This window comes from Natrix helvetica (genome assembly GCF_964273705.1).
Source record: "Natrix helvetica genome assembly, chromosome: 2".
In the NCBI taxonomy this organism is placed as follows: domain Eukaryota; kingdom Metazoa; phylum Chordata; class Lepidosauria; order Squamata; family Natricidae; genus Natrix; species Natrix helvetica.
In genome coordinates this window covers 31600117-31613051 of record NC_138552.1, presented here as the reverse complement: position 1 = coordinate 31613051, position 12935 = coordinate 31600117, and the positions used below count along the sequence as shown (strand labels likewise).

Genomic DNA, 12935 nt, shown 5'->3' with positions numbered 1-12935 from the left:
GACAAGAGAAATATATATTTACATCAATTACAAATAATCTTATTCCTACCTCTGTACTTGTTATTTTATATGGATTGACTGGTCTTTCGTCCGGGCCAATTTCAACTTCTGAAAGTCGCAACATATTATATATAGTATCTCCAGTGATCTGCCAAATTAGAAGGATCCTTTTAAAAGCTACCTTTTCACAAATTATTTTCAAAACACATATTAATTTAAAAATCTCAATTTATCTATTTATTACTATTTTTACATTGGCACATTCCAAAGAACTTCTGATTTCAATAGTAACAGATCCATAAAACATAAGAATTAAAAATATCAAATTAACAGCAATTCCTCCCCCAACTTCTCAGAAAGGAACACGGACAACCTTCCAGATCATTCCTTAGAAAAAGCTAGAAGAGCATGGATTCAGTCCCTAAATGGTGTAATTTATACTGAAGGGCATTTTCCTGGCATCAACAAACTGCAGATTCATTTTTAAAAGCTACTTTTTCACAAATTATTTTCAAAACACGTTACCATATTTTTCGGACTATAAGACACTCTGGACTATAAGACGCACCTAGCTTTTGGCGTGGAGGGGAAACAAGAAAAAAAATCTACCTCTGCCTCCCAGCAATTTGCCTCCTTGCAGCAAATAGCAAACAGCCTGGTCAGCTTCAGCACAGCCTGATTTAGCACTAGCAGCTGAGTTGAATTGGATCTGCCTCCCGGAATACCGCCTATCAGCTGTTCCAGGCTGCAGGATCGCTAACGCCTATCGCCTCTGCTGACTATCACTGCCTCCGTGCGCCCCATTTTCAGCCTCCTTGTGTCCCATTTCAGGCAGCAGGGACAGGCGGCAGCAAACACCACTGCCTGGAACGGGCTGAAAATGGGGTGCATGGCGGCCAAAAATGGGACTGGTGGGTGGGCAGAGCTTTGACAACATTTGCTGTATAAGACGCACAGACATTTTCACCCACTTTTGGGGGTGGGGAGTAAGTCTTATACACCGAAAAATACAGTAAATTTAAAAATTCAATTTATGTATTTATTACTATTTTTACATTGGCACATTCCAAACAATTTTGGATTACAATAGTAACAAACCCATAAAACATAGAATTAAATTATCAAATTAATAGTAGCTCCTCCCTCCCACTTATCAGAAAGGAACATGGGACAATCTCCCAGTTCATTCCATAGAAGAAGCTAGAAGGGGCATGGATTTAGTCCCTAAATTGTGCAGTTTATACTTTATACTTGTAAACTTGTAAATACTTTATACTTGTCAACTTGACTTTATACTTGTCAATTTCCTGGGCATCGACAAGCTGCAGTGAATCGCAGCTAATGGTTCAAGATATTACCCCAATCAATTCACCAGATCCCACTCATGCCAAATCAAAAGTACAGTGAATATGAGAGACTTTATGCATAAAGTGTTGCATAAAATATTTTCCAGGCCTCTAACCAGATTACCAAGGTCACCCTTCCCCAGTATGGAACAGATCATATTAAATAAAAATACTGAACACCCACTGTGAAGTAAAGAAAGATCAATCCGATGCTTTGCTGTACTGCCACTGTATAAGTTTAAACATGGGCTTTCATCAATGTTTGGTCATATTCAGTATCTCTATTGGTGTTCTATCTGTGAGAATTCATTTATTAACCAAGGTAATCCTTAAGATTAAAGTAGCCATGTTGAATGGTCTGGCCACTCCCACTTCCAGGGATTGAACAGGTGATTGATGGAATTTCTTGCCAAATCACTGTAAAATCTAAAAGCGCCCATTGGAATCCGTCAAGATACATAAAGTGGCTGATCCCACTAGGTTTAATCAATTTTCTCACCATGGAGAGGTTACAAGGTACAACTTGCTTAATTTGACCCAGGAAGTGAACTACCATGGCAAAGAACGAACAGCGATATTCCCTTCTATTCTTCCTACTAATCACTTTACTACTTTCACTAGCTTATACACTTTTTTTATCCTTCGTGACATATAGTTATTTATATTGCAGTCTATGTTTATTCATAACTTTTCATCAAATATCTATCCAAAGAATTTGAAAGCTTTTCCTATCACTTTTTTAGTTGTCACAAATAAAATAGTAATGACAATATGAACAAAACTTTGCAGACACCAAATATTATTTGAGTAGAAGTTTTCCAAACCTTTCCAAAGATAGTGTGTTTGTTGTTAAGTTCATCTGCCCGCCCCAAAGTGAAAAAGAACTGGCTGCCATTGTCATGAGGCTCGGAATTTGCCATGGCAACGAGTCCTCGTCGAATAAAACGCAATCGTGAATGGAATTCATCCTGTAAATTATGACAAAGAAGAAGTAGCGCACAATTGCCTCCAATTCATTTAGGCTGATGCACATAGGATGAAATCCAAAACAATAACAAAAGGCATAGCGTATTTCTTACCAACATCTGAACAATTCAATTGCAATCCTCAGTTCATGACTGTCCTGCTTAATGATGGTTCAAACTTATACAGCACTTAAAATGTAGTTACATAATGAGTCCTTGAACTTACAATCATCCCAGCATCCCCACAGTCACGTGATCACCGTTCAGGCACTTTGTAGCAGACACACATCTACAACAGTCATAGCATATCGTGGTCAGGTAATCACCATTTGCAAGCTCACAGCCGGCTTCTGACAAATAAAGTCAGTGGAAAAAGCTGGCAATGGCACAAAGCTCGGTCATGTGATATTCTACTTAATGACTGCAGTGGAACAGACAAGTCTGGCGCAGTCACATGATGCCTCAATTAACCGCAATGCTTAGTGGAGCTGAGCTGCTGAGCAACTGAGCTTAACATAGCTGAGTTGTAAAACTGACTGCATTGCTTAGCAATGGAGTTATCAATCCCATCTGCTGTCATTATGTGACGGCTACTTGCATTTTACTTATAACATTTGTTAGTTTAAAGTCTTTATGAATAAGCTCATACAGTATTTCTTGGAAAACCTAGAAAAGACTCATCTTTTAATATCCTCCAAAGCACACCTCTATTTTCAATAGTTAGCCAAATACGCTCTATCTATTTCAGTAGAATATGTCCCACATCTTCTGTGTCCAAATTTCTATCATTGAAATCAAAGGGGGGAGGGAGGGAAAAGGGGGACGAATTGCAAAAGAGCCATGCTTGTATAGTAACAAAAGGAACACACACAAAACAACTTCTGCTAAAGCAGAGGCTTACCCTGAAAGGGGCTCCATAGATAGATTCTCCTCCTGAGCCAGTACCAGTTGGATCACCACCTTGTATTATAAATTCAGGTACAACCCTATGAAATATGGTGTTGTCATAATAGCCTGAAAATAAAACAAGCATTATTAAGCCACTTTATAGGAATTGTAACATTTTCACTGGTGGAAGGTTTACTTTTTACTTGTATTTATTTCAGAGGAAATACAAACATAAAATTAATTATGTACAGAAAAAGTTAAAGAACCTTTTGTAAAATATGCAGTTTTCTGAATTACATAGTCATTTGTAAAAAAATATATTATTTTTTTAAAAAGAATGAATGTCAACCCTGAAGCTGGCCTGCCCGAAGCTATCAGGAAAGCCTCCTGAAGCCCCCGGAAGGAGAAAACGGCCCAACGAGCAACCCTGTTGGTCTGTTTTTTATCCATTTCTGGGCTTCAGGGAAGCCTCCTGAAGCCTGAGGAGGGCGAAAAATGGCCCAACACGCAAACTGGAAGTTTGGGGACGGACTTTTAGGTTGCCACTTGGGCAACTCCGGAAGACAAAAAAACAGTCCAACGCGCAAATCAGAAGTCCATTCCCAAACTTCTGGTTTGCACATTGAGTGGCTTTTCAGGTGAAAAACCGCCAAAAATCAAGGCTGAAAATCTGCTTGCCCGAGCGCGCATCCGCGCTGGTGCTGGCAGGGCACCTTGCGTGTCCTCAGAAATGGCTCTGTATGCCACAGGTGCCACAGTTTCGCCATTACGGCCTTATGACCTTCTCGAAGCATCTAAGAAACAGATGATCAATCAGTTGCATGGAATTCTGCAGAGAAAGGAAGAGTGAATCAAAAGCATCTCTCTACTTAATCCTCTGGTAAAGAGCAGAGAGTTTGATAGAAAGATGTCATTATCTCACTTGCCATACACTTTTGAAGAAAGCAGGACACACAGAGCAAACTTGCTGCTACTCCTTCCTCCTTTCAACTATAAAGTATGTAAGAAGCAGTTCCAAGTCTGATAATCAAAAGGGCTAAGAATACTTCCCTATGTGACGGTACTGCAGATGTTTGCTGTTTCTTTCAAACAAAGCTTGTATTTCTATTTAAAACTTTTTGGAAAAGTAGTATGAGAATTAAGCAGATGTATTGAAATTGAGTACTTTTCATTGTATAGGAACTATATTTTAGTTTATTATTATTATTATTGGTTAATCTTTGGTGAGATTCACAGCCTTTGGGGCTGGTTGGTAGATCAACAGCTCGCGTCCTAACCAAGGACCTAGGAACTGTTAAGGTTAACCTTAACAGTTAAGGTTAACTATTAAGACATGATAGCAGTGTTCCAATATCTCAGGGGTTGCCACAAAGAAGAGGCAGTCAAGTTATTCTCCAAGGCACCTGAGGGTAGAACAAGAAGCAATGGGTGGAAAATAATCAAGGAGAGAAGCAACTTAGAACTGAGGAGAAATTTCCTGACAGTTAGAACAATTAATCAGTGGAACAGCTTGCCTCTAGAAGTTGTGAATGCCCCAACACTGGAAATCTTTAAGATGATGTTGGATAGCCATTTGTCTGAAACGGTACAGGGTTTCCTGCCTAGGCAGGGGGTTGGACTAGAAGACCGCCAAGGTCCCTTCCAACTCTGCTGTTGTATTGTATTGCATTGCAATAGCTTTAAGTGTAAGGTAACATTGAAGGATATAAGCTATTCCAAGTAGGGTCGTTTTTTTGTGAATCAGAATGTTCAAGTTGGATAAATTTAGAATTTCCAAATAGCGAGGTAGCCCTTTAGGTATTGCTCCAAAGGCTCCAATTACATTCGGGACAACACACAATTTCTTTTTCCAATCACTCAACTTCAATTTGTAAGTTCCAGTGCTTTGTGATTTTTTCTTGCTGCTTATCTTCAATTCGCGCATCTTCAGATATTGCAATGTCAATGAACCAAACTTTTTTCTTTATTATTATTAGTTGTAGTAGTAGTAGTATTTATTAGTATTATTAGATTGTATTAAGAACTATTGTTTTTTTCTGGGTCATTACCTTCCATACAAAGCTGAATAAAATTCCGACATGCTTTGGGAGCTTCTTTTGACCATAATTCAATATCAATATCTCCAGCTGTTGTTTTCAATAACACCTATAGAATAGATTTAATGTATGATTATGTGATCATTACAGGTATCAATATTTTTTTCATCAGTCTCAGTACATAATTACTCTTCTGAAGCATATATTTACTACATGTCCTCCAGAATGTGATATAACATGATCAACAGCAAAAAAACTAATTAACAGAAAAAGGAAGCAATAAGGTAGGAGCTGCTAAGGAAGGCATACTCTTGTGTACAGTACACAAATACAGCAAGAATTGGACCTATATCTCTACAAGTTTATTGTAAGAGGATTTGAATATTTTAATTAAAAAAAGCAGATAGAAATGTTTAGAATTGCAGAGTTAGATGTCCAAACTGGTAGACAACTGAATAGAATACTATTATAAGGTTTTTTTTTTACAAGATTTAAAAGTTAACTAATAGGTGTCCTAAAATATGCCCCTCTATCAATACTAATTCCAATTATACAAATTCACCACAAACTCAAATTATTCGGAAATCGAATGACAACTGTCATCTTCTGATTTCTAAAAACAGTTTTACTAAACATAACTAATCAACTAAACTATAACGGACACAACTGATGTCGAATCTTAACTAGTCTTTCAATCGTAATTCTACTATCAAATCTATCAAGACTTCTACCCTATACCTTCACATCAACCTCTCAACTGTCAATAAATATAGCCATGGCTATCCCTCTATGACTAGCTACAATTATTACTAGAATAACAAAAAAAAAACCCATCAATTACCCTAGCCCACATACTACCAGAAGGATCTCCAACTGCACTTATCCCATTTACTGTATAATTATAATTGAAACCATCAGCATACTAATATGACCCAGAGTTTTTTTCATTGTTGATTTGAAAATTTTGTTTGACAGCCAAAAGGTTGGGGAAGAAAGATTTTATAAATAGCTAAGTTACAGGAAATCATGTCATACCTCTGTTAAAACAGTTGTTTAGGAAGCATAACCTAAGCAATATTTCAGAAACTATATATAAAGTCTGTCCTTACAAGTCTCTAGACTAGACCATTTTGCTACATTCTTAGCAGCGACATAAAACATTTTTCAGTTGCATGAAAAAGGTTCAACTTATTCAGAATAAAAACAAGCAATCACAAGAATAACCAATGACATCTCCTATTGATATTACATGGCTTTGAATTTGATCCGGAAGCAAATCAGCAACCATTTTTTGCTCCCCGACAACATGAACCACCAGTTCTACAAGCAAAGCAAAAAAGTGTTTATTAACAGGAGAAGAGGGGGGAGGGTGTCAAGTCTTTATATAGGATACAGGTACATTTGATATATAATAGGTGTGTCAGAAAGTAACAAATCAAACACAAAAAGCATTGATGTGCAACAAAAGCTTTATTTTTGTTAGACATCAGATTTTTGTCATATAAAATATGTTGCATTTGTGGGCTTGTTTTTTAACACTAAGGACTTCAGAATACAGCCTCGTTGTTTGATTAGTCACATCCTATCCCTAAAAAGCTAGTTTTGCACATCAACGGAAATATCTTTGTCTCAAAAGAAAAGCATGGTTTCCTAAAATTTAAAGAAGAGGCATAGATGCCATGCTAAAGTGCTAGTGTTATCTGTAGTTAAATGTTAGCAGTAAATCCTAAAATTTTATACAGCAATCTTAGGTACAATCTTGGCAGCACTTCTGCATTAGCCAAAATGTGCCCAAAGTGATTCTTACTATCCTTATCATGTGCAGAAAATATTGTATGTGCCACAGGTAACAAACACTAAGGCTGTAATTTCAATTCACCTCTCTCATAGTAAAAAAAAAACAGTATGTAAAAGCCTAAATTGACCAAAGCATTGAAGAAGTGACAGAGCTCATCTGATGCTTACTATTTCTAACTGCTTTTCCACTCTTTTCATTAGCTAAAAAAATGAATAGTCTGATGGATGTGTATGGCTTTTGCAAACTTCCATTTCTTCCAAATGCTTAGAGGATTTCATTATTTAGTCACATAACTTAATTAAAACCTTTGCAGGCTTTTGTTGGAAATAAAACCTGTTCTGAATTCTGAGTGAACAGAATTCCCTTGGCTCTCCTTTTAATATGCATTAAGTCCTATCACAGCTATGACCCTAACAGTGACTCCCTGAGGATGTTTCAATCTAAATTCTTTACATTCTTATTCTGTAGTGAACTGCATTGAAATCAACCTATCTAATATCACAATATTGGATTGAAGCCGAGGTATATCAATAGGAAATGTCATTGATTATTCCTGTGATTGCTTGTTTTTATTCTGAATAAACTGGACCTTTTTCGTGCAACTGAGAAACGTTTTGTGTCTCTGCTAATCCCGGCAACGAGCAGGCATTTAATGCAATTCATTTCAAATGAATTGAGTGGGAAGCACACTCAACCTGAAGCAGTTATTAAGCACGGAGTATAGCCAAGCTTTTCCTTAGATGAGTGGACGGACTCTCACCTTGCCGTTGGTTGGCGGTTCTTGGATGTAAATATTGCTCATGGTGAAAACTTCCACACAGCAGCTGCCCTGAGAGAATACCTCACCCTTAACATCCACCCGGTGGACGAGAGAGCTCGTCAATGATTATTTGGGACTCCCCGCCATGTTGGGTCATGGAAGACCTCATTTCTAGCTGGGGGAGTGGAGACAGAAGATAACGCCACCAAGAGAAGTGTGGCTTCTGATGTTCTGTTGAAAAAGAGAAAGAGAAATTTCCTCGGCATTTCATGGAACGTCAACGAGCTAACTGTCGCTGAATGAGGCCTGGTACGACCATTGTTTTCGCCGCATTAGGAGAGTTCCCCCTCTTCAGATCTTACCGAGTAGTTTGACCCGCTGTGCCGGGTTTATAATCTTCCGACTAGGAACGTTGCTCTAACTATTTTGATTCCCCTGACAGCGGTTGCCTCTTCCACCACGAAAGGCGGAGGTGAGCAGCCTTTCTGAATTGATCTGCATGTCGCACGCCGTATCCCCCGAACTGAGGGAAAAGAGCAAAGCCTACGGAGGAACACTAGGGGGAAAATGTTCAAAGACCGCCGGAAGATTCAGTTTCTAAGTCACCTAGGTGTCTATGGAGATTCTCAGTCATCCAGGTCATGGTTGTCCCAAAGGTGTTCTTTTTACAAAAGGCAATTGGACAGGTTTTTTAACTCTTCTAAAGACGTTTCGCTTCTCACCCAATAAGTTCTGAACTGAAAAAGCTTCTTGAATGAGAAGCGAAACGTCTTCAGGAAAAAACAACAAAGTCCAGTTGCCTTTTGAAAAAAAACACCTTTGAGATAAGGGCTTCCCAGTTTCAAACATTTATTGTCAGAGTACAACATGTGTACAATGAGATAGGCTGAGCCTCCCTTCGTGCAACCCACCCCCCAACACAATACAACTCACAATAAAGACAAAAAATCCCTAACCCAGTGAACCCCACTAACAAACACCCAGTCCTATTGCACCATGTGAACTTATTGGATGTTGCGCCTGCCCCGCAAGTCAATCCTACTATGTTGTAGTTATTTTTCATTCAGGAGTCTGACAGCCTACAGCTTACTGGTTACGGGTTTGGAAAATCCCGATGACAGCTCAGCTTATCCGGTAATGTTCAGTATTATCTATTCTACATCAATTTTAATTGTTTCTGACTCACTCATGTCTCCGGCTTGACTTCCCTGGCGCTACTCCCCACCGTGAGGAGGCGGGACCAGACGGTCCACGCTGGTACCGCCCCAAGCACCTGATGGAGCCGGATAGGTTCCAGACGGAGCTTGGGCCATTACCTGTAGCCCTGACCCGCGCTCGGTCGGAGGACCTAGCGGCCGCCTGGAATAGGGCGGCGGCTGGGGCCTTGGACCGGGTTGCGCCTTTGCGACCTCTCCTGCGGCAGCGACCCACCCGGGCTCCTTGGTATACCGAGGAGCTGAGGGTGATGAAGCGCCACAGGAGACGTCTAGAGAGCAGGTGGAGGTCCTCACGCTCCGAATCTGATCAAACACAGGTAAGATCCTACTTGCGGACCTACCTTGTGGCATTAAGGGTGGCCAAACGTAGATATTGCGCCACCCTTATTGCGTCCGCGGATAACCGCCCTGCCGCCCTGTTTAGGGTGACCCGCTCCCTCTTGTCACAGAGGACACAGGGGGCACCCTTACAGGGCAGAGCAGAGGAATTTGGGGAATATCTGCAGGACAAAGTCGCTCAGATCCGGAGCGGATGGGCCCCACTCAGTGGACCAGACGGGCCGCCAACAGCGAGTCTTGTGAGACCATCCTGGGAGGAGTTTGATTCTGTTGCCCCCGAGGATTTAGATAGGTTGCGTGGACGGCTGCGACCCACCACATGTTTAATGGACCCGTGTCCCTCCTGGTTGGTACTGGCATCTTGGGAGGTGACCCGAGGCTGGCTTCTGGGCCTGGTGAATGCCTCATTGGGTGAGGGATCCTTACCAACCGCCTTGAAAGAGGCGGTGGTGAGGCCCTTGCTTAAGACGCCTTCACTCGACCCAATGGAGCTAGCTAATTATCGTCCAGTCTCCAACCTTCCGTTTCTAGCGAAGGTTGTAGAGAATGTGGTGGTGCAGCAGTTTCCACGACACCTTGACGAATCCGAGTATCTAGACTCACGCCAGTCCGGCTTCCGACCCGGGCACAGCACAGAGACAGCCTTGGTCGCGTTGGTTGATGATCTCTGGAGGGCCAGAGATAGAGGTTGTTGCTCTATCCTGGTCCTATTAGACCTCTCGGCGGCTTTTGATACCATCGACCATGGTATCCTATTGCGCCGGTTGGAGGGGATAGGAGTCGGAGGTACCGTTTTGCGGTGGTTTGGCTCCTACCTCTCCGACCGGAGGCAATGTGTGTTGACAGGGGGACAGAGGTCGACCCCGAGGCCACTCACTTGTGGAGTGCCACAGGGGTCGGTCCTCTCGCCTCTCCTGTTCAACACATATGTGAAGCCGCTGGGTGAGATCATCCGTGGTTTTGGGGTTGAGTATCACCTCTACGCTGATGATACTCAGCTGTATATTTCAACTCCAAACCACCCCAACGAGGCTGTCGAAGTGATGTCCCGGTGTTTGGAGGCCGTCGGGGTCTGGATGGGGGACAACAGACTTAAACTCAACCCCTCCAAGACTGAGTGGCTGTGGCTACCGGCACCTCGGTTCAGCCAGCTGATCCCATCGCTGGCCATAGGGGGCGAACAATTGCCCCCTGTGGAACAGGCGTGCAATTTGGGCGTCCTCCTTGATGCCCGGCTGTCAATGGATGACCATGTGGCAGCCGTGGCAAGGGGGGCGTTCCACCAGGTTCGCCTGGTGCGCCAATTGCGCCCCCTACTGGACCGGGATGCCCTACGCACGGTCACTCATGCGCTGGTGACGTCCCGCCTGGATTACTGCAACGCTCTCTACATGGGGCTGCCCTTGGGACGCGCCCGGAGACTGCAGTTAGTTCAGAACGCAGCCGCGCGGGCTGTGATGGGGAGTACGAGGTACTCCCACGTAACACCTCTCCTGCGCGAGCTGCACTGGCTGCCTGTGGTTTTCCGGGTGCGTTTCAAGGTGCTGATTACCATCTTTAAAGCGCTCCATGGCACGGGACCTAGTTACTTGCGGGATCGCATCCTCCCACATACATCCCTGCGGCCAATACGCTCACACAGGGAGGGACTTCTCCTGGTGCCGTCCACTAGGCAATGCCAGCGGGCGACACCGAGGAGTAGGGCCTTCTCTGTGATGGGCCCAACCCTCTGGAATGACCTCCCCCCCGACATTAGAACCACTTCTGACCTCCGCTCCTTCCGGCAAAAACTGAAGACCCACCTGTTCCGATTAGCAGGCCTGGCATAATTCAACTGTCCCTCCTGGCAAATGTATTATATCTGGTTATTTTAGGGGCTTTTTAATTTACTGTATTTGTTTTTAGGGGTTTGAATTTATTTTATATCTGCTTTGTACAGTTCTTTTAACTACATTTTAACCTCCTCCATGTCAATTGTCAACTGTACATATTTAATTTAATTTTATTGTATCCTGTTATATTTTGTATGAACTGTACACCGCCCCGAGTCCCTTGCGGGAGAGGGGGCGGTCTAGAAGCATTAAATATTATTATATTATTATTATTATTATTTTCTCGCATTACGTGCTGAAGAGTTGCTCAGCACATAAGAAAATACCAACATCCCCACGAAAGACAAATGTCAAGAGAATCAGCTAGATGTACCCGCAACTGCACATTTCAAGCGTTGGGAGTCGAGTGAAGATTATTGGGGGCCTGATTGCGTTAGGTGCATCAAATTCACAGTATTCCTCCATCCCTCCCCAAGGAAGGATGCTCTGTTGGTCTTGGTTGATCCTTCTTCAGTTACTATCCGAACAAGGGTCTACCAAGTCCACTGCTCCTTTTGAACCTGGTGTTTTCGTGGCTCAAAAACAGACTAAGCAGAGGGCAAAAGTGGCTGCTTTATAGTTCAGTTAGCTTTAGCAAGATCTGAGGTGCCAATAAAGGAGAATATTTGTAAATCAGGGTTGAAATGTCAGACTCTTAAACACAACCACAATCACTCCAGGCACACGTGGAAATGTAAGACTAGTTTTTCTTTTTCTAAATTACTTGCATAGGGATTATTCTTTACACTACTTACGTTGTTTGTATTTTTTGTCATGGATTGCACCAGTGAGGCTAAAACCAATTTCATTGTATGCATGATGTTCAATGACAATATAGCAGGGGTGTCCAAACTTGGGAACTTTAAGACTTGTGGACTTCAACTCCCAGAATTCCCCAGCCAGCATGGCTGGCTGGGGAATTCTGGGAGTTGAAGTCCACAAGTCTTAAAGTTCCCAAGTTTGGACACCCCTGCAATAAAGGCTAAACTGTACTGAAATGAAGAGTCCTTAGTGGTGAACTTGCTTGTTTTCTTGCAGACGTTTCATTACCCAGACTAGGTAATTTCATCAGTGCTGGTGACTTAGCACTGGTGACGTTACCTAGTTTGGGTAATGAAACGTCTGCAAGAAAACAAGCAAGTTCAGAAAGCACCAAAGGACCCGTCAAAGATCTGAGACTTAACTCCTATTACCCTGCAAACAACGAATGAAGAAGACAGATGCCCTGACTTGTATCATAAACTTTCAGAGTAAGTAGGGCAGAAAATAAGCATTACAAAAAACGAGCTTCCAACCTAAAAGCAGGCGGAAAGTACAGTAGATGTCGAACACCGAGCAAAGCTGACTGAGGAATTCTGGGAGTTGAAGTCCACAAGTTTTAAAGTTGCCGAGGTTGGAGACCCCTGAACTAGACTGCTTTCTTAGAACACTAACCTTAGCCTATACCCATTAGACCAAGGGGCTGTCAATCAAGAGGACAGCCCATTGCCTTTTAATGGGAATGGCTCAAGAGAAGGAAACTCTGGTAGTGGCAAGGTGTGCGTGGAAAAAGTGATCTCTACCGACTGGCTTGAAAAAAACCTTCAGATAGGAATCAACAAAGACGAATGACGGTGCTCTTCTTTTCTCTCCCAGCCAGCCAGGAAGGAGAGCTTTTGCTGCTGCCCGCCTCTTAAGTTCTTTCCTTAAGAACTCTTCCTCCCCCATACTTCGCT

The 12935-nt window shown here is 42.4% G+C and overlaps 1 protein-coding gene across 2 annotated transcripts in view; it reads right to left on the bottom strand.

Annotated features, from left to right (window-relative positions):
• The window catches only part of CWC27 (CWC27 spliceosome associated cyclophilin), a 136468-nt gene extending 128444 nt beyond the window's left edge, over positions 1–8024 (bottom strand). Inside the window, exons 1-5 of one of the 2 annotated variants that reach the window (XM_081940946.1) lie at positions 7794–8024; positions 5248–5344; positions 3213–3325; positions 2171–2314; positions 50–148 (exon numbers count right to left, since the gene is read on the bottom strand). In XM_081940946.1, the coding sequence (XP_081797072.1) occupies positions 50–148; positions 2171–2314; positions 3213–3325; positions 5248–5344; positions 7794–7835 (495 nt within the window). In that variant the 5' untranslated portion in view covers positions 7836–8024. The remainder of the gene's footprint in view (positions 1–49; positions 149–2170; positions 2315–3212; positions 3326–5247; positions 5345–7793) is intronic. The other variant, XM_081940947.1, reaches the window with a different exon arrangement.
• Positions 8025–12935: the final 4911 nt, after the last annotated feature.